This window comes from Dermacentor albipictus, chromosome 8 (assembly GCF_038994185.2).
Source record: "Dermacentor albipictus isolate Rhodes 1998 colony chromosome 8, USDA_Dalb.pri_finalv2, whole genome shotgun sequence".
Classification (NCBI taxonomy): Eukaryota; Metazoa; Arthropoda; class Arachnida; order Ixodida; family Ixodidae; genus Dermacentor; species Dermacentor albipictus.
In genome coordinates this window covers 76,697,028-76,717,567 of record NC_091828.1, presented here as the reverse complement: position 1 = coordinate 76,717,567, position 20,540 = coordinate 76,697,028, and the positions used below count along the sequence as shown (strand labels likewise).

Here is a 20,540-nt window from a genome sequence, read left to right as displayed (position 1 = left end):
GACGGCGTCTAGTGTGGTGCTGGATGCTCAATTCAACTGATCGCACAAGAATTCTTTTAATTCCCACAGTTATCATTCCGAAATGAAAGCCTCCTTTTTCGTGCTATTACCCTGTACAATTCTTGTCCTGTCCTCATTACCCTTACCTTTTCGGTATTTACTTGTTGGCACAAAGGCACGGTTGCACAGACTTGTAAGTGATGCAGATATCAACCAGGGGTTCCGCGTCCTTCTGTCTATGCAGGAAATGGCCAACATATTCCAGCCTTGTATCCTGACGGGCAGGGAGAAAATGATCCTGGCATATACTTTTACGACAACACGCCGTCGCGTTTGTTGGACCGTACCGCCAGGAAAATTTCAAACGTCGTGGCGCCTCAAACCAGCGCGGATCCACTCGGAAAACAGGTTTTGGGAAAACTCATTTTTTACTAGCTTGTTGCTTTTCTCTGTAATATTCGTTGCAACTACTCTATCAAGGGGATCATTTCACGGGTCCCATTCGCTGTCAGCCAGTCTTGAATCCTAGTTGGCTGGGATGCACCCGTCATGAGCAGGCCACCCAAATGACTAGCGGTCACAGCCACGTTGGTGCTGTTGCGCATCGCTTCCGCTTGGCGATCACAGTTTGCGTCAGTTATTTACAGCAATAAAATATTCATTTTGCAAGGAACTCCCTCAGGCCGCCTCAGGTATTCTTTTGTTTTTATAAAAGATATATACGTTTAAATTCACACAGCTTGGTCTGTGTCATAATATTCGAGGAAGAGTTGGAATTTTTTTTAGAAGCTCAAGTGAAATGAACCAATATTGAGGAAACTAATTCATGTGTTACTGCAAAATTTTCTGCATATGGTGAACGTATTCGTGCGCTCAATGTCATTTCACAGAATTGATGTAAATTCGACATATATTAAATAATAGTACCACGAGAATAAGAAGGTAAACATGAGAGATAACTTACACTGGAAGAAAATTCTTTCATGATATGGTGTTTCCAATAATATAGAACAAACTGAAAAGTATGTTGTGAATGTGCGCTCAATTTATGTATTGACTTCTATTTCTTTTTAGGTCTAACGTTGCACTAAACACTATTATGCGCTCGCTGCACCAGTATGAAAATGATAACTTGACCTGTGTTCTAACAATTAATTTTGCAGTCGCCTAAGTATCAACCACACCGACTGCCATTGGCTATGCACTTCTGGAATTGAACAATGCCGTCCATTGACCTCTGCAGTTTCTTTCCGCACAGGAAAAAGAAAACAACCGCCCGTAAATCTAAATGGCGCGAGCTGCCCCTTTAACGCGCCCTGTCATATATTGCGTCTTCCAATGAACTGCTTTGCTAGTTGTATTGATCCAAGCACTATTTGGTCGTGATTCGAGACTTCACAGCAGCGATAATCACGCTATTCTTTCCCCATTCAAATCCCATCATTCCCAATTACTCCATTTAAAATATGTGTTGGTCCTGTGATTCTGGACACTGCATATTCTGCTTCCTTTTTTAAGCGCTGCTTAAGAAAAGGAACAGAAAGAAAAGAACCACTTCCCACTCCGGACACTAGACAGTCAAGTCACAACTAAATGAAGACACGATACTAACGCGGGTATCAAATCCCACTATCTATTTCACTGCTTGATAACAATGATTCGCTTTTACCGTATTTCAATTGTTTTGAATTTTGGTTCGACACACTCAGAAATGCTTCTCTGATTACGAATAATCGCAGCAGAATTTGGAATTTTAAATTTTTTCTAATCGCAAACGCCAGCCGGACATCATCCATTTCAAAGATGGACTGTCATGCTATTTGGGACATTTAAATGTTTAGTATAAAGTAGAAGTTCTGGATCTTCAAAGAATAAAAAGTAATAACATGCGTCAGAGCACCCTAACTAATTGACCATGATAGCTTTTCTAAGAGACCGTGTCTGTTTAGTTTGTCAGCTGTGTGTAGTGACGTCATTACGCCCAAGGCGGTGAGGTACGAGCATAGCATCATAACGTTTTGGCACTCTTGCCTGCTAAGCTGCTACATTCTTCCGCACCCTTGTAACATCGTAGCAGACTACCGAACTTAAGTACAACAATGAATATAATTCCGATGTCCTATTCATCGGCGTTGGGCTTCCGACTGGGAACAGTTTCCGTTCATCATATCTTCCTACCATGGGCGCATGGTGTTGATAAAAAAACATGCATAGTCTACTTAGCAGCGTTATTGATTTCTCACCGATATATTTCACTGTTTATGTTTTGGGCAAATCATTTTGACATTTAAAATTAACATCATCATCAACAGGCTATATTTTGTCCATCGCAGGATGATGGCCTCTCCCTGCGATCTCCAATTACCTTTGTCCTGCGCCAGCCGATTCGATGTAGCGCCTGCAAATTTCTTAATTTCAACCCCCCCTTCCCTCCCTAGTTGCTGTCCTCGACTGCGCTTCCTTGCTTTTGGCTCCCATTCTGTAACCATAATGGTCCATAGGCTACCTAACGTACACGTTACATGACCTGCGCAGCTCCATTTCTTTCTCTTAATGTCAATTAGAATATCGGCTATCCATCTTTGCTCTCTGATCCACACCGCTTTCTTCCTGCCTCTTCACGTTACACCTAACATCCTTTGCTCCACCGCAATTTGCGCGGTCCCTAATTTGATTCGAGCTTCTTTGTCAGTCTTCAAGTTTCTGCCACATATGACAGAACCGGTAGAAATCCGCAGAGTAATATCAACCTCTCAATATGGCTTTCACAGATTACGAAAAGGCATTTGATTCAGTACAGACACCAGCAGTTATATAGGCATCACATATTCAACGAATACAGACGCGTACATCAATATTTTAGGAAATATGAAGAAAGATTCCACAGCTACTTTAATCCTCCATATTAAACATATGAATACAACAATAAAGAAAGGGGTCAGACAAGGAGATACAATCTCCTCCGATGCTATTCGCTGCGTGCTTGGAAGAAGTATTCAAGCTATTAAACTGGGAATTCTTAGAAGTAAAGATCGACGGTGAATATCTCAGCAACTTTTGGTTTTCAGATGACATAGTCCTGTTCAGCAACACTGCACACGAGTTACTACACGTGATTGAGGATCTTAACAGTGAGAAAGTAAGAGCAAGGTGGACGATTAACATGCAGAAGACAAAGATAATTGTAAATAACCAAGCAAGGTAACATGATCTCAGCATCGCCATTCAGCCTCTAGCGTCTGTGCAGGAGTAGGTTTACCTAGGTCAATTACTCACAGGGAGCCCTGATCATAAGCAGGAAATTTACAGAAGAATAAAAATGAGTTGGAGTGCACTCGGCAGACATTGTCAGATCCGGACTGGAAGCTTACCATTATCATTAAAAAGAAAGGTGTACATTCTAAAGTAAACACGTTTTAAAATGAAAACTCAAATTCATGGGCTGCCCGGAACGTGCAGAAACACCAGCACCACGGTTTTCGAGCAATACAACGTGCTGGTAATGGCTCAACATTGTGCTTGCGGTGGATGCGAACCACGTCGTTCGCTGACCACCATTAGCCGAAAAAGTGGTCCTTAGGGGTTCAAAAGCACAATGCTGTTGCTCTTCCAGACGATCGTCCCAGCATTTTTTTTTTGTCCGTGAACAACCAAAAGCGGCCTAACGGGCACTTCACCTGAACACGTTAGAGATATGGCGGACGACAATGGCTGCGAGAATACGGAAGGCGATGTTGCGATTTAGCAAAGAAAGCAATCAGACCGGGCAAGCTTGAACGTGTGTCAGAACGTCGCTAAGTACGTCCCACATGACCACCATCTGTGCCACGACGACTTGACATCTACGCCTGCCGGCAGATGAAACCAATGCAGGCTCGTAGAAATTTAAATTACTATGATTGTTTCGAGGCTGGTCAGTAATTATTCAAGGGTTTGAATGCCTGTAAGATGTTCATACAACGCAAAAAAAATATGAAAAAAAAAGTCGGAAAGGCAATCTCTGTGCTCCATTGAAATGACTTCATTATCTGGTGTCTGGGTCGACATCCACACTTCATTCGCGCGCTTGGACGCTTCATAAGAGAAGCGCTGGCCAAGCCAACCAACAATTGCTTACACACTTTACTGGCTAACGATAGACCGTTCTTGCAAATAAGCCTCGCCAATTTGGCCACTGTAATTCCTAGACAGGGTTTCCATTCTTTGAAATCAACACTCTGTCCAGTTGTATGGAAGCAGAACAGACTGCTGGGTGAAGAAGTAGGCAGGAAGCACAGCTCTGCGTCAAGAAGCAACTGAGAAAAAGACGGGCGATGGTTGTGTCATCACGTATTGCTGGTGCTCCCATTGACAATGTCGCCCAAGAATCGCTAGACAAGAAAAACAACCATGGCCTTACTGTAATAGCCATATATCTCTCGTTCTCCTCGCTCCCATTCTGACATCGTGCTAAAAAAATATTTAGCGTACTGGGTACCGTATTTAAAAACAAGTGTGGCGGGTGCACAAGCAGTTAAAATTGCCTACCAGGACTTTTGAGGGATCGGGGGTTCTATGCAGGATGTCTGAACGTTTTCGCTTGCTTGGCTTTGTTCGACGGCAGTCGGCGAACAAGGATAGTTCGGAAAGCGCGGAAGCTGCAGACAATGATATGCAAAAATAAAACCACGTATATCAACGCGAGCGTACCCTGCGCAAGCCGCTTTCTTGTTTCAAACATTGAAAACTGGGCAATGCTATGTGCATGTGGCCCTTATTTCTTACCAGCAAAATATCGCAATAGCACGACTGTCCAGCTGTCTATCTAAACATTCGGTTGAAGCCGCTTGCCGCATCTTTCTGGGGTGGATCATAGGCGTATCTCCTCTTTCGGGCATTATCTGTCTATCCACCGTCGAATGCGAATGGTGCAGGCGCGGTGCATTCCCACGTCAACATTTTCTTTCTTTCGAATACGTTAAATTATTTTTTTTTCTGTAACTGCACTTCGGGATAAACAAACGATAAACAAATGAAAGACCGGAACCATGCTTTGACAACGTGTATCCGTTTTCGGCTCCTCTTGAGGTAATAAAGCACAAGTAATGATAAACAATGAGTCAGTCTAGAGAAGCCAATGACACTGCAGGAGTGCCGAGGGTTGAACTTTCTCTTGGTATTGCTCATTCATACGAGGGCGTCGCCCGAGCTCGCGGAGATTCCAAACTTCGTGAAACTCGGGCCTTCCTGCATAGTAAGCGTGGAAACAAAAAGAGGGAACCCTATGAGCGTGCAGCTCGATTATATGAAAAAGCAAAAATACACCATGACGTTCCATTACCAATGTGCTACTATGGCAAATTATATTCTTTATTTCATTAATTACTGTTGTTCGTGTTTCCTTTTCTTTCATTATAATCTAACGAATGCACTTTTTAATCAGGTGAGCTCTCACACGAGCATATTTCTTCTTTTTTCTTATTTTTTGTATGAGGGGTATTTACCTCTTTGCACAGGGTGTCCACATGAAACTTTCCTGATTTAAAGATTAAGTAAAAAACTATGATATAGTGATACCTGAAGTTTGTGGCATCATAATAATGAATTAAAAAAGTCTGGTGGTTTGCGTAGAAATTCATGCACAAAATTTTATTATACAGCTATGGGTGACTTCGTTTCCGCATACCACAGCACACCTTAGGCTATATCTTTAGGTGTCACATTTGAAATTTATTCAGCACCTTACAAAAAACAAGAACAATCGCTTCGAAAATATTTTTTTAAAGTTTCACTTTGCATGATGCAACAAACCGCAGGCTTGTCGGTATCAGTTTTTTTTTTTCATTTTGAAATGAGCGAGGTTTCATGTGGGCACTCTGTATTTTTGTGATATATGTTTAATTCCGATATTGTACACGTGGGCTCACATTTCCTTTGTAGAGTTTGAATGCAAGGAAATACTATCTAATGCGTCACATTCCACTCGTGTCTGAACATTTCATATCGGTGTTTAGTGCACTTCTGTATAGTTCTTATTCCTGTCTTCTATTTTACTCATATGCCATATAACCAGGAGCGCAGACCATGTCAAGCTACCCACTGTAGATTCTTGCCTGGCGTCCCTTCCAACTCGGAGGAGAATAAAGTGTGATTTTGATCAAATTTCAAGTGGAGTAGCGTCATCTGCCTCGTTATCCTGCGAGGAAGCAGCTGAGTTAGCTTGACGACCTCAGATGCAGTATACTCGGCTCTATGTAACATCCCATCCTGTTTAATCTTTTTGCATAATTCATTCCATTTTCTTTCTTTGACTGCTTAACAGTGGCTTTTGCACCTAACAGTTTCATTCTTTAGGTAATTCACCTAAAATGTAACCGTGTAATCGTTTGCTGACGGACTCGGGAAAACAAAATGAAAGCTGTATAATATGTCGAGAACATTTACGTAAGTTATTAGGAGACGCCTCATTTGGCTGTTATCGGTGCGCCAGACCATGTTTTCGGTCACTAACAGCAATCAACGAAGAGCTATATTTTCTATTGCTCTGTATTTATTATGCCTCTTTAAACGACCAGGTGGCACCAGCCGGCGAAGAGGGCAATGATTCTCCGTCATATCAGACAGCCCCAGTTCGCAGCACTGTCGTTGAAAGCGCCGGCGAAGTAAGCAATTTTTTCGTTTTTTCGCAATCCCGTATCCGGCATGTTTGCAAAACATTTGGCTGCAATCTTTGGTGGGAGCCATTCTGGAGTCAGATAAATACTTTGAGGCGAATGACATCACGTTTAGGAAACAGAAATAAAACGTTACCGATGACCACAAATTTGTGCAACTGCCCTTGCTAAGCAGTGTGTGTGTGTGTTTGTGTGCGTCCCACGTCAAGCGCCACTAAAGCTCTCCGAATCTTCATGGCATATAAAAATCATCTTATATTTTATTCTGATAATATCACGGCAGCAAGTTAGCGAAGCTGAGTTACCTGCAACTTACTGATTAAGTCCTCGTTTATAAAAAGTTTCATCTTTGCGTAGGAGAAAAAAACAAGCCTCAAAATAGCTTACCTCACTCTAGAGTACAATCATATCACCTAAGCACCTGTGTAAATATTTGAGAGCAAGTGCGGTACTCAATGCAAATTGATTTCTTTTTAATTGCAAAGTAATCGACAAGGATGAAGATGACGAAAGCGCTGAAGAGACCAGCGATATTGGAACGCACGGCTTGCTATACTATGCCTGGGTGCTAAGCACGGCGCTGTTCATGCTGTTGATCGTGCCTGTGGCGATATTGATACTATCACATAGGCGCTCTGATTTCGACGCGGCTCGTCTAAAAATGAACGTGACAGCCCCAATGGTGAGTGAAAACACGCTTGAATCACACATAATTCCACAGTAACGCTTTCCGGATAAGGCTTTATTCGCATAGAATCAAGAACCATTGTTGTGTGAAAGTGCGTCTATCAGGAAGCGGTCGAGTTTCACGCGTTTACGTGAACCGTAATGGGTTCACATATACATCTACAAACTGTTGGCTTCCGTGACACGAATGTTTCCGCACTTCACTTTAACGTTACCTTGGGAATGAGCAGGTCTAAAGTACCAAAAGCTATGCACGAAAAAGTCAATGTAATGACTATAATATTAAGGCTGCTTTCGCCATGTGCTTCACGACCGTGCCATTATGAGTGACGCGATGCAGTACGTGCTTCAATCAAAGCTGTTGTGAAAATACTCAGAGGCACCATATGCTGAGACTGGCAGAAGTTGACGGCCTCGATCGCCAGACTAATCTCACCTGTTGTATGAACTCACCACTGCACCAAACACCAGGCGCAATCTCTGGCGAACTATTATGTCACCTATGGACTTCACAACTAAGCATAAAACGCCGCTCTTTGAGGGCAAGACTAAATGGTGCGTGCTGCAAGCAATCGCTGCGATTAGTGTTTTTAATGAGCGTCTGTTCTTTTGGGCAGATCAGATAAGGTCAAACACTTTTTTTTTGTGGCAGTGGCTGATCACGTCTTCTGGCTCATTGGTTGAGCGTCGTTCGATTTGGTGCTCCACGACCATTTGGCAGTACAGAGAAGTAGGGTATAACACACTGTGATTTTACCAACCATCCTGCTAGGATAATTACTGCGCTCACTCCTTCGAACATTTAGCGAAACCACAGTATTTCATTCTTACTTTTGCGAACAGGCTTGTGTGGAAGATGTGAATGACACAGTTATGTGCAACGGGTACCCTAGCAAGTTGCCGAGCTTTGAAGATGAGGACTGGCAGCCGTCCAATGACAGCGCGCCCTTGCCGGCAGGTTATTCGACAGCCAGCCGCCGGAGACCGGCCACCTCCGTCCGACCGGTTATCTGCGTCCTAAACCTTGGGTGAGAATCTTTGAGCGCCACTTTCAATATACCCCAACATTGAAAAACCGGAATTCAACCATACCGAATTCTAGAAAGTAGCGTACGTATGCAACTGAGCGTCAACCCGTCCCTTCACGTACTCAATTAATTCTTCTGAAACACGTTACGAATGAGTCAAAATATTTTTTTCTAATTTACACAGTTATTTCGTGTAAAAGATCTTCAGCAAAGCTTTTTTATTCTAGGAGCTCTGATTTACTTGAACTGCACAACGAACATTATTTTTAAATATAACTATTTACCTGTTTTAAGATTGGCATATTGTGCGATCAGACAACACTCACATTAAAATTACCATTGGACATTTATAATACGTTGCAAAATATAGTTACGACTACAATGGAGTGACTTGGTTGGATCCAGAATCGTGCAAGAATCTTATTACATGTTCTAACGAGAAAAAAAATGCAGTGGGTAAAATATTGGCAGCAAAGAATGGGAGAATAATGGTCAAGTTGACCTGAATGCAAAAATTTGAAAATTCATTTTGCGACATGTTGATTACTTAAACATTTATTAAACATTAGCTACTTGGTACTGAATTACAGACATAGAAAACATAGTCACAAAGGAAAGGACACACGTGCCGCTCGTGATTTTCTGGTGTTCATGCCCTGCACGCCTGTACTTTTCCGCACAATCACTCTCAGCCAACTTGTCTACCTTCCTGTCGTTCTAAGCTGTTAAACATATCGCGGCCTCAACATAAGGTGATAACACATTCTATATTTTGATCACTTAGGATTAACCTGCCTGCTTTTTCGGAATTCTAAGAACCCTGAAAAGCAGATGTTTTTGGTTGTTTTACGATAGCGGTGCAAATTATCTGTACCACGCGCGAAATTTGGGACTTGACAATTTTCAAGTAAGTCACAATGCCTAGGTTGGAAACAACAGGCTCCGTAAATGGCAAATGTTCTGAGTCTGTAATAGGATTGACCAGTGCATTGCACTATAAGTGATGGTGCGTACAGCTTGATGTTGAATGTTTTGTGGTGGCACTTGAAGTGAATGGTTTGTGACACGTCATGTCATCTTGCCGCAACAATAGTTCTGGCCTGTGGAAGTAAAGTGAAGTTGAGCAGTTGTACTAAGGTAGGGGACACTTTTTAGAAGAACTTGGTTAGCACGTAGATGCAATTTTGTCTGATCATGCCGAAATATGGGCGGCAATTTTCATCTGAACGTCCCAAAATATTTAAGATTTTTTTTGCGCCAAAGCATGTATATTTTGATATTCGCTATGTCTATTAACAAGCAATTTGAATTTGAATACCTAACTTGACGTAAAGGTTCTCCTGTTATTAGAGAGTAAACTATGTGTTGGGCACAGAGGAAAATGTATTTGGACAAATCTACACAAACTGAAAATAAATGTAGTCGAAAATTGGAGCCGTGTGGAGCACCTGTTCACTACGTTTGAAGGTGTTGACTTTGCCTGCGATACTGCATGCTTTCTGGGCTCGGTCCAAGCAACCGAAGATTCTCAGCAGCGGGCTGATGAAGCAGCTGGGAGCACCACGAGGTGACTTCGACAAGCGTCACAGAATTTACTTCTTGGTTGAAATGCTACTTGCGAGATGGTCGTAATGACTTGCAGCAAAGCTGTTGCAAGCTCGTTTTATTTTTTATTTTTGCCTTACTAAGGAGCTTGATTGTGTAAACTGCTCTGTATTTATTATAACTTGCGCTTGACTTATTTGGGTCTTGCTGAGTGGCATAAGTGCCACAAAAGCAGATACGCAGAATGTAAAATAAACGCACACACGACGTCACCGCTGAATCGGATGCCACCGCTTCCTGGCTCTTAGGCAACGATTCAAGCAGCCAACCATATGCTCTCCCCTGGAAACAATTTTTTCACATGGCTCCTTTCTGCGCTTTCTGTAGCGAATGTAGGCGGCGACACCAGTGAAACGCCAATGCTTGGTTTTGTTACGGAGCAACAAATTGCGGGCTCGAACACCTGACTGCGTGTGCGAATTCTGACTAGGCAAAGTGGGCTTTAGTACCACCCTGCGTGTGCGAAGAAAACAAACACACACGGACAAATCTAGCTCCAAGCCATCAATTCGTCTGTGCTTCACAGCCCAATTCGCAGCTAGTAAGGAAAGTTGCCCTTATAATTTGGTAACCCTGTTTATCACTGCTAGTTGCCCTAAGCACGTGGCGTTTCTTGCGATATCGTTATGAAGAACACAGGATCTCTTGCTGCCATACGTGGAGACCGATACGATATCCTACTGCAACGTTCTTCTGTGGGAAAGCCTGTCTCTTGGCACGCCCAAAGACCATAGGATGGGCCGACGGGGCACACTCGCCTTCGACAAGGAGAAGTTCGACCGGCTGGTGGACCACACGAAGCAGTTCGGAACAGCGGGGGACGGCAGCCTGCCCATATATGTGACTCTCGGCGGCCAGCGCTCCGACAGCCAAGCGTACGTGAGCATGCTGCTTAACGAAGACTGGCAAGCGTCCGTCACGGTTTCGCTCCATCGTTTCAACGGCATCTTCCACGTAAGCATCACCACTTGTGAACCCCTTTGACCTTCCTGACTCTGAAGGGGCCCTAGCAATGCTTTCTTCGAAAGCAGCTGTATGGTTGCGTGACCACGCTTCTTCTGCGATGTATTGACTTCAAGCGCTCTACGTACTCGAATTGCCATAGCTTGCCGAATGAAATGCAGCTTTAGAACAGGAATATAAAGTTAAAATAGTGGTAATCATTGAATGAAACCGTAACTAGGATATTTGATAGGATAGTTAGGATAACTAGGATATGTAATTATGTGGTTTTGCGTGCCAGAACCATGATCTGATTATGAGCCACATCGTACAGGGGGCTCAGTAATAACTTCGACGACCTGGGGTTCTTTATTGTGCGCTTAACTCCAAGTGCACGAGTGTTTTCGCACTGGGCCCCCTTCAATATGTGGCAGCTGTGGCCGGAACTTTAACCACGCCATCGTGCATAGCAGCCCAAAACCATAGCCCCACAAAAACCACGGCAGGTTAGGCTCATTTAAGAAGCACCAATTGAAGTCGGAGGCAAGGCATCAAGGCGACCAGTATGCAAGCCCTACCACGTAGCAAAGGGACCTAGTAAAGAAACGACAAAGCATGACAGCGTCTAAGTCAAGAGATGAGACAAAATTCGCTGAACTCTCAAAGATTATAAACAACAAAAAAGTTAGCGATATTTGAAATTATAACGTCGGAAAGATTGAAGAAGCAGCAAAATGACCGTAGCATAAATTAGTGAGAAGAAAACTTGGCCTACGACAAGGCAAGACGTATGCCGCGAAAGATAAGCAGGACAACGCCAGCTGCAATTTAGATGATATAATGAAAGAGCGGACTTCTATATTCACCTTTACAGCACCCAGAGCCTCGCTACCCTCTTTCGAAGTAGAAATGAACAGGATGCAGGGGCTCCTGCTATCACTAGCGATGAAGTTAGGAGACGATCGCAGGACATTTTCCGAAGAAAAGCGACAGGAAAAGGAATAATAGCCGATTGAATCAAACATGGAGTAGATATGCCTGAAAAGGTTGCCGTTCTTTATAAGCAATGCCTCAGTGTGCTAGATAGTTAGAACAATGCCAAAACTATACTAATCCACAAGAAGGGACACGTTAAGGAAATAAAGGACGAAAGGCGCATTAGCTTGCTTTCATTATTGTATAAAATATTCAGGAAGATAATTTCCAATCGAGTCTGGGAAACACTTGAATTTAATCAACAAAACAGACATACTGGCCCGAGGAACAGGTATTCTACAACGCATGACTTGCATGTTATAAATCAAATATTGCAGGCATGTCCGGAGTACAATCAACCTCTCTATATGACTCAATGAATGTTAAAAGGCATTTGATTCAGTAGAGATAGCAGCAGCGAAGGAGGCGTTGCGTAATTGAGGATTACAGGAGGCATACGTGAGTATCTTGGCAAAAATCAACAGAGATTCCACAGCTTCCCTGCTGCTCCGCCAGAAAAGCAGAAAAATGCCTGTCAGAAGGAAAGGAGACACAATTTTTCCAAGGTTATTCACTGCTTGTCTAGAACTAATCAAGCAATTAGACTGAGAAGGCTTCGGAGTAAGGATCGACAACAAATATCTGAATAACCTTCGATTTGCAGGTGGCATGGTCCTGTTCAGCGACAATGAGAACGAATTCCAACAAATGATTGAGGACATTGACAGCGAAAGTGTAAGAGTAGGGTTGTAGACTACTAGCCTGAAGACAAAGGTAATTTTCAAAAGCCTTACAAGAGAAAAATTCCTCATCTCCCAGTGAGCCTCTGGAGTTGGCGCAAGAGCGCTTTTATTTAGCTCACTTACTCACAGGTGGTCGTGATCATGAGAAGTAAACTTACAATAGAATAAAAGTGGGTTGCAGTGCATACGGCTGATATTACGAAATGCTAACTGACAGTTTACCGCTGTCGTTGAAAAGTTTGCAATCGTTGCATTGCACCGGCGCAATAGACGGGGCAGGAAACTTGATGGTTTACACACAACCTCGAGAACAAGTCAAGAACCGTGTAAAGAGTGATGAAATGATAAATGTTGGACGTAACGTTAGGAAACAAGGAGAGAGCGCTGTGAATCAGAGAGCAAACAGGGATAGCCGTTATTCAAGTTGAGAATAGCAGAAAAAAATGCGGCAGGGCCGGCCGTGCAATGCGTAGGGTAGATGACGGGTGCACCATCACAGTTAAAAAGTGAGTGCCAATGAAGAGGAAGCAAACTCTAGGGTGGTCACAAATTTGGTAGGCTGATGAAACTACGAAATTTGCAGCTGCAAGATGGAATCAGCTAATGCTAGACTGTCGTAATTGGCGATCGCCTGGAGAGACCTTCGCTCTGCTAGTGTTCACAAAATGTGGTGGTGATGACGATGATGGTGATGATTATGATGCCGTATCACAGGAGCGTGCTTAGTGCATCAGGTGCAGCAGTAGAGACAATCTAATCTAATGTAATTCAAAAGTTGTTCAGCTCTATACTTCTGCTGGCGTGGTGCCTGTTCGCGGCGTGCGTAAAGTAAATCGGGAAGATCTTGGCTATGAACAATCGTGAGGAGTGCCACCTTACGATGCAGTTCTTCACTATAGTAGTCCTAGGTCCCTTTGTACGCCTAAAAGATTATGCTAGGAGGTTGGAAGGGAGAGGTAAATTTTATATTTGTTGTTGTTTTTGTTCCTGAACCATCTGTTAGCTCTAAGTTGAAGCTCCTCTTGTTCTCATGCTGTTGCCATCCTAATTACTGGAATTAGCTTTAATTCAACATTAGCAATTTAGTATTTTACCTATGCTGGATTTCATTTTTATCTCCTATAGTTGCATCTAACAAGCTGATCTTTCTTCGTCCATCGGCTATATTGAACGGTCTGTGCGCCTTGCAGGGAGTCAACGTCTACTGGAACTATCCACGCGACAGTTGCGACACAAAGAGCGTAACGAGCAAAAATGCGTTGCATGTGTTCCTGCGGGGCCTTAAGAGCAGAAATATGGGTGTCATGCTGACGGTGCCACCTGTCAGGGATCTTGTGCGCCGCTACGGGCTGACAAACTCACTGCTTGACAACCTGTCGTACGTGTTGGTGACGACGCATAAGCTGCAACGCTGCGATGGCAGAGTTTCCTGCAGCGGGCTCCACCAGTTTGCGGCAAGCGCATTCCTTCGGGTGCGGACGGACTACGGCATCAGGCACAGACAGAAATTCGCCTACAGTATATCCGTGAGCGTTTTCGGCACTGTCTCTTAACAGACGCCGCTGATTTTAAAGCTTGAGCAGTTTTTATTTATCACCTGCCTTCACACATGCATTCGTGATTGCAAAAAGCGAGCAAATCAAATTAAGTTACCATGGAGTCTCGTGATTTCGAGCGCCGAAAGTCGGCTTTATGCTTAATAATGAGCCCACTGGAAAGTCCCAGAAAAAAAAAACCATACATAGATATAGGCACACAACTCGGTTACGTCGAACGCGAATGTATGCCGTTTGGGTTATTAGAACTCCATCGACCTCCCTCACTCCAGCCACCCCCTTCCATCCTCTCAGCGGTAGCTAAAAATTTGAAAGTGTTTAGAGCTCTGCCGCTCCCCTGGGCATCGACAGCGACGGCAGCAACCTGCTCTGCAGTGACGACTTGCGCTGTGCCCTGGCCGATATAGTTTTTGAGAGTTTTGTCAGCGAAGCCGATAGCACTGAGGTCTGTGAACCACTTACCAACGACGACGCCCAGAACTGTCATATTTTATTTGACTGGCAACGACGACATACTACTCCAAGCTATGAAAGAAGGCCTGAGTCCATTAATTAAACTGCTGCTGCACAAAGTGACCATTTCGCTGACTCAACAAAAACATGACCTCCTTCGTGGGTCAATTTAACTGAAATTGAATGCACTCGGAGTAATGTTAAAAGTAAACTCACGGGCTTTATTGGACGCCGTAGTGGGACGCTCTGTTTATGGTGGTAAGAAAGCTGCTTATTTCTGATTGATGCAAAGCCTTCTGACCCTGAGTTCGTGTCTCTCTCTTGCATCCGGGAATCTAGGCCTTCGATCATAATATTGTTGAGTAGACGTATTCAGACATGGAATTTGTTGACATGATGTGCATGGAGAGAGCAAGCGGGGCCGCGACAACAAAGATAGTCAGTCGAGACGTACCACTTCCTCACTTTTGTGTCTCCGCTGTACCTGAATCACTTCTTCTAATTTCGTGTGACAACCGGCTCATATTGAACACGCTGACAACGCGGTGAAGTAAATTAGGTAGCCTGGAGTTCCTTAAACTAAATTCTGACCGCAGTACACAAGCGTTCTAGTTGTCTGCCACTCCTAAGGTAACGGAACTCGCCCTCTGGGGCTCAGCAAGAGAACGCCATGACTACAGTTCTATCGCGCCTCCTCTCGTCCTCTCTTACTGACCATCAGTTCTCGAGCCATGAGGAATCTTCTCTGATCTGAAACGTAGGCTGTGAATATCGCCCTAACTTATTACATGAAATCACTCGTTACTTCACGCCACCAGCAAATCGCATTAACGTTTTTGCCGCGTGGACACAGCAGGTGGAAAATTTTTAGTTTTACATGAGCAACTACGTTCATGCGAAGTGATATAGGGGCACTAAGAGGAAAAATAAGTCAGATTATATTGATAAACTATATATATTTTTTCAAAACAATAATTCGTTGATTCTCCCTTAAAAGGTTAACTAGCAAAGCAAACGTGATAGCTTTCTTTTTAATTTAGCGCCGGAAATTCAGCCTTCGTACGTCAGTGTGGAGTCAGCAGTTTCCAAAAGTATTCGTACCGTTATATGCTTACGGAGCATGGCAAATTCTAGAAACACTTAGATCAATATTTAGCTCGCGTTTAGAATGAAATTTACTCCCCTTGTCATCATTACATATTACCTAGGCCTTAGCACGCTGTCAAAATGTATGACGTCATGGTGAGCTGGTGCAACAAATTCCAGCTGGCGTTACCACTGTGTTTTACTTTTACACTTTCTCTTGCTTATGAGGCCTCAACTCATGGTAGGAGTGGGTTATTGCTATTGTAGAGAAAGTGATATACCATACAGCTAAACTTTTTTTCCTCTTTAGTGTGCTTAGATACCACAGGCCATGACCTTTGAATGATCTCTCTTTTCTGACGTCAAAATGGCTGCCGAAACGCGCGGGCTCAACAAACACTGCACGTCTCACTCTGTCGGCGTAGGCACGAGTGGACACCTTTTTGGCTAATGTCGCCTTGGATTCCACAAACAACGCGACAACGCCGGAATTCGGCGCCACTTCATGGAACAAGTCATCGGAGTACCTGGGCCACACCGAAGTGTGTCGTGCGAAGAATGTGCACAAGAGCAAGGACGACGAGTGCACGTTGGCAGTCTTGGACGTCGTAGAAGATTCTGACGGGGTCACATGGCACAGAGTACGTCACTTGGCACCACCGCCCCTTCACCTTTACCTCATAGCCAGTCAATGCACAAGGGCACACATGGACTAAAAGGCAAAACATAGTTTGTGTGCAGTCTTTCAGCTTGGTAGTCCTTATGCACTAGCTGGCTGCGCTCGATCAGCAACTTGCCGATTCATTCGATTTCAGAATATATTTTTGAAATGGTGAGAAAGGGTATCCTAGTTCATCGCGCATGCTCCGAATCGATGATCAAGCTAACTCTTGGCGCTTTTGGTGACAGCGCCACTCTCAAGCTATTGAACAACGAACGGTGCATTTAATATACCAAACACTGCTCAGCACACGCTCATTAAAAAAACTTGCACATTGCGGATCGTGTCTAATGTACGAGAGGATGTTTGATTTCACCAATTATGAAACAATGCATAGGGAAGAAGAAAATTTGCAAAGTGAGCGCACACGCATAAGGTACACCACCACGAGGAAAACGAACAACTACGTGTTTATTGCTGAAGTTTGACAATTAACCGTAAGCCAGGTCGTTTAAAGAACATTCAGATAAGTTTACAAGTACACAAGTTTATTCCTTCAAAACTCTGACAGATAGGAAATACAAAATGTGGCCCCATAGTCAGACTGTATGGAGACCTTCGATCAAGGTGAGGTGGTGAGAGGAATGCCTATATGGCAAGAAAATAAAGCAATACCATGACATTACAGTACAGGTAAAAAACGGACAAATTTCAGACAATAAGTTGAAGGGAAATACACAAATATAATGAGAAAAAGTAACAAGTAAAGAAAAGACGAAGGTGCGAATATGTACAGCTGTATATCGAACATTAACTCCACGCAAACGACAAGCATAACCAGAAAAACACATAGATGTATTCCTATACAATGGCACACCAGCATAAAAAGAATTATATACATATACATATATATGTGAAAGTAAGCAAGGGCGCCAACTTAGAAGAAAAGTCTCACGAACAACATAATACTTGATGCAGAGTGAGCAATTAGAACAAAATAATAAAATCATAATAATATTATTGTTTAAATTTATAGTGGTCTAACACTCCCTTGCAATAAAAGCAAACAGTTCCTTAAATAATTCTAAGCAAGATATAAACGTCCGTTTACCATATTAGTGCGCCCTTTGGACAAAATATAAATTTGTAGATGCAAATACCGTAATTATAAAATTAATTGAAGATGCTGCTGAAATTGGCTTTACTGCGAGCTCATTGCTTATTAGCTTGCAATACAAGCTGCCAAAATTGTGCGTGCTTAATTGAGATGCGGTGAGCACGTTATTGCTATGAGCAGTTTTCTTGCGTTAGCACCGAAAGAGTTCTAAGTTAGTTCCCTGATGGCTTGATTTTTGATGAATTGGCATCAGCTGATGTGGGTATTATATGTGTTTCCCCAAAACGATACCGCAAACTTTATTTGGTAATAGATAGTGTACTAATAGACCGACAGTATTGTGTAAGGGTTGAAATGCGAATGTGCACTGATGAGGTCTCACCTACCGGAAGCCATTTTGTTTTTAACTCATGGAACATGATGATGGGCTTTGAGGGTTGCGGTCTAATTTAACTTTTGAGTAGTTGCATAGTCAGTCGCGGTAAGTTGATGCTGCTCAATCTACACAGGAGGTGTAGTATTTGTGAGACGTTGGCGAAAGCTGAAAGTCACAAATTTTGATTTTATAAGGTTCACTTGCAGTTTAATCTTGTTGCGCCACTCATCAAACCCTTGCAATATGATAGTCCATTTATATTACCAGGGCTGAAATGCAAATAGATAACTTCAGTACCATCGAGTCATCGGTATATAGCGAACATTGAGAGTATTTAAGACAGTCACGTTAAAAGACAGCCGCTAAAATTACCCTCATTTTCGCAATATACTCAGTTAAAGAGACTAGGGCTATGTCAGTTGAGTATTCCTCTCTGAACTTGAACTCATAAGAAGAAAGAACATTAGATTTCTTAGGGATTTTCTTAAACATTTAGCCACTAACGTTGGAATTACTGAAGAAAGGAAACATATTTTCAAAAGTTCAATGGTTAACAAAATCCTTGCGAAAATTCTCAATTGATTGCTTGCAGCAATGATGTTATTTTCAGTTATCTATGAATGATAGGATAGCACGGAAGGATTTAACGGTCTAGTGATGAATGTGCTAAAGGCTCTATACGCACCTACAAACATGCTAGAACTAGCGCTGCGAAAAGTAATTTCAATTAAGAATGTACCACACTTATTATCTTGTGTTCTAACCGCTTTTCTATAGGCCGCTGCTGTAAAACACTATCGCACAATGTCGAATAACGATTGTGGGGTGAGTTGCCATTTTACTGCATAAACTTGCTATTCGCCGTGCTCATCACAACACTGATTTCTGCAAGTAGGAAGGTTCATTTTATAGCTTTGTTGTGTTTTATTTATTATTAGTTATTACAAGAACTTACGTTCACATAAGGACCCTTTATGGCGGTGGTCGATAGATGATGATATAGTTGGAGGATTGGAGAGTAAGTTTATATAGCTATCTTCATAACGTGATGAAAAACGATGTGAAACGCTACTATTATAGGTCATACGATAGAAAGGCACAATTCGTATTGATAATATGAAATGTGTGCTGCACTTCTGCTCAGCTTCACATATTGTAGTTCACAATAAACAACACTTCTAGGGACAAGCTGTGTAAGAAAGGTCCACAGAAAAGTCACGATGCAGCTTCCCTATCATGACGCTCACAATACGTGCAAGGTTCTGCATCATTCCTCAACGAAATGTGATTTCGTAATAATTTTGTATTATCTGTGTAAAACTTTAAGAGAATCGATAGCGATTCCATATTCATTGCGCAAGATTTCCATAAGCATTGTGCGGAAAACATGTGTAACTGTTCAAGATCGTACCGCATGTGCGCAGAGCTGACGAGTGCATAAAACGCAATGTCATTCGGACGGCTACGCAGTTGGCCACGTACACCTCGCCCCACCAAATGCAGCTGCGGATGCAGCGGGCTTTCGACGACGCTATGGGAGACACTGCCGTGGCCTTGTTCGATTCTCAGCTAGACGACTTCAGCGGGGAATGTGAGGCCGAAGAGGGTCACCACAGCAGTTCGTCCTTGGTGGCTGCCATCGCGACGACAGGCCCGCGAGCTTGAAGGAATCCCATAGGGTGATCCTACAATTGCCTCGCTGAGTTGTTTTCCAAGCCAGAGAACTTCCTGTGAACAGACTTGCTGTCTTCTGTTTCCTTCAAGAGTGTTTCAAGGAAACCTGAACGTAGTCGGAACTTGGAGCTAGTGCCCACCGATACTTATTATATATATGTGATTTCTGAACTTGATATGTTATTGTATGTAAATGACAAGTGTATCCTTTGAAATTGTGACGCCTGCTACACATAGAAATTGTGATGAAAATGTTTCATTACGAATAAAAAATCATTAGAATTGGACGTGTATACATGTCAACAAATGTGAATGGCCGGGATGGCCGGATGAAGAGTAAATTTTTTTCGTATTTTGTCTGCTTTTTCTCTGATAAATCTGCTGACAGTGCATTATTTCGCGAATGGCAAGTCTGCGCTGAAGTCTCCTTTTCCTGCCTACCTATTAGTTGTTTTCCTGTATGGCAACTTCGAACGCAACCACTTACTCATTAACATTATATGTGTGTGTGTGTGTGTGTGTGTTCATCAGCGAAGCACAGAATTACAGGATTTGGCACAGAAATGGTTCAAGGAGTTAAAGAACGTAGAAAAAGCATCAGGACCGCACTGACGTTTCGGCTGGGGTTCACGCTTCTTCGAGAGTGCGACTGCAAGCATAGCATAGCATAAGAGAAATTTCTTGTACTTACTAGTTGAATAGAAGAAATGATAAATAAATGGACTGGAAAGGGGGCGCTGAAGAAAGCTACTGGCCGCAGGTGGGATACGAACCCCCGCCTTCGCATTACGCTTGCGATGTTCTTACCAATTGAGCTACCGCAGTATTTATGTTTACCTGCTACAACTAGCCCTGGGTGTCTCAGCCAGCGCCAACACTCGTGGCCTTAGCGGCGTGTATCGAACATCCTCTCTGCCGCAGGCGTCATATCTCCGCGAACTTTTTTGGGTGAAGGCAACTGGTTATTAAACTTACACATGCGAT

At 43.0% G+C, this 20,540-nt stretch overlaps 1 protein-coding gene across 1 annotated transcript; it reads left to right on the top strand.

Annotated features, from left to right (window-relative positions):
• Positions 1 to 261: 261 nt before the first annotated feature.
• Positions 262 to 19,824, top strand: LOC135921068 (uncharacterized). The gene is made up of 8 exons (XM_065455388.1): positions 262 to 408; positions 6,555 to 6,641; positions 7,150 to 7,335; positions 8,184 to 8,368; positions 10,606 to 10,927; positions 13,824 to 14,159; positions 16,154 to 16,369; positions 19,353 to 19,824. The coding sequence occupies exons 3-8, from the start codon at positions 7,240 to 7,242 to the stop codon at positions 19,545 to 19,547; spliced, it is 1,350 nt and encodes a 449-aa protein (XP_065311460.1). The 5' UTR covers positions 262 to 408; positions 6,555 to 6,641; positions 7,150 to 7,239; the 3' UTR covers positions 19,548 to 19,824.
• Positions 19,825 to 20,540: the final 716 nt, after the last annotated feature.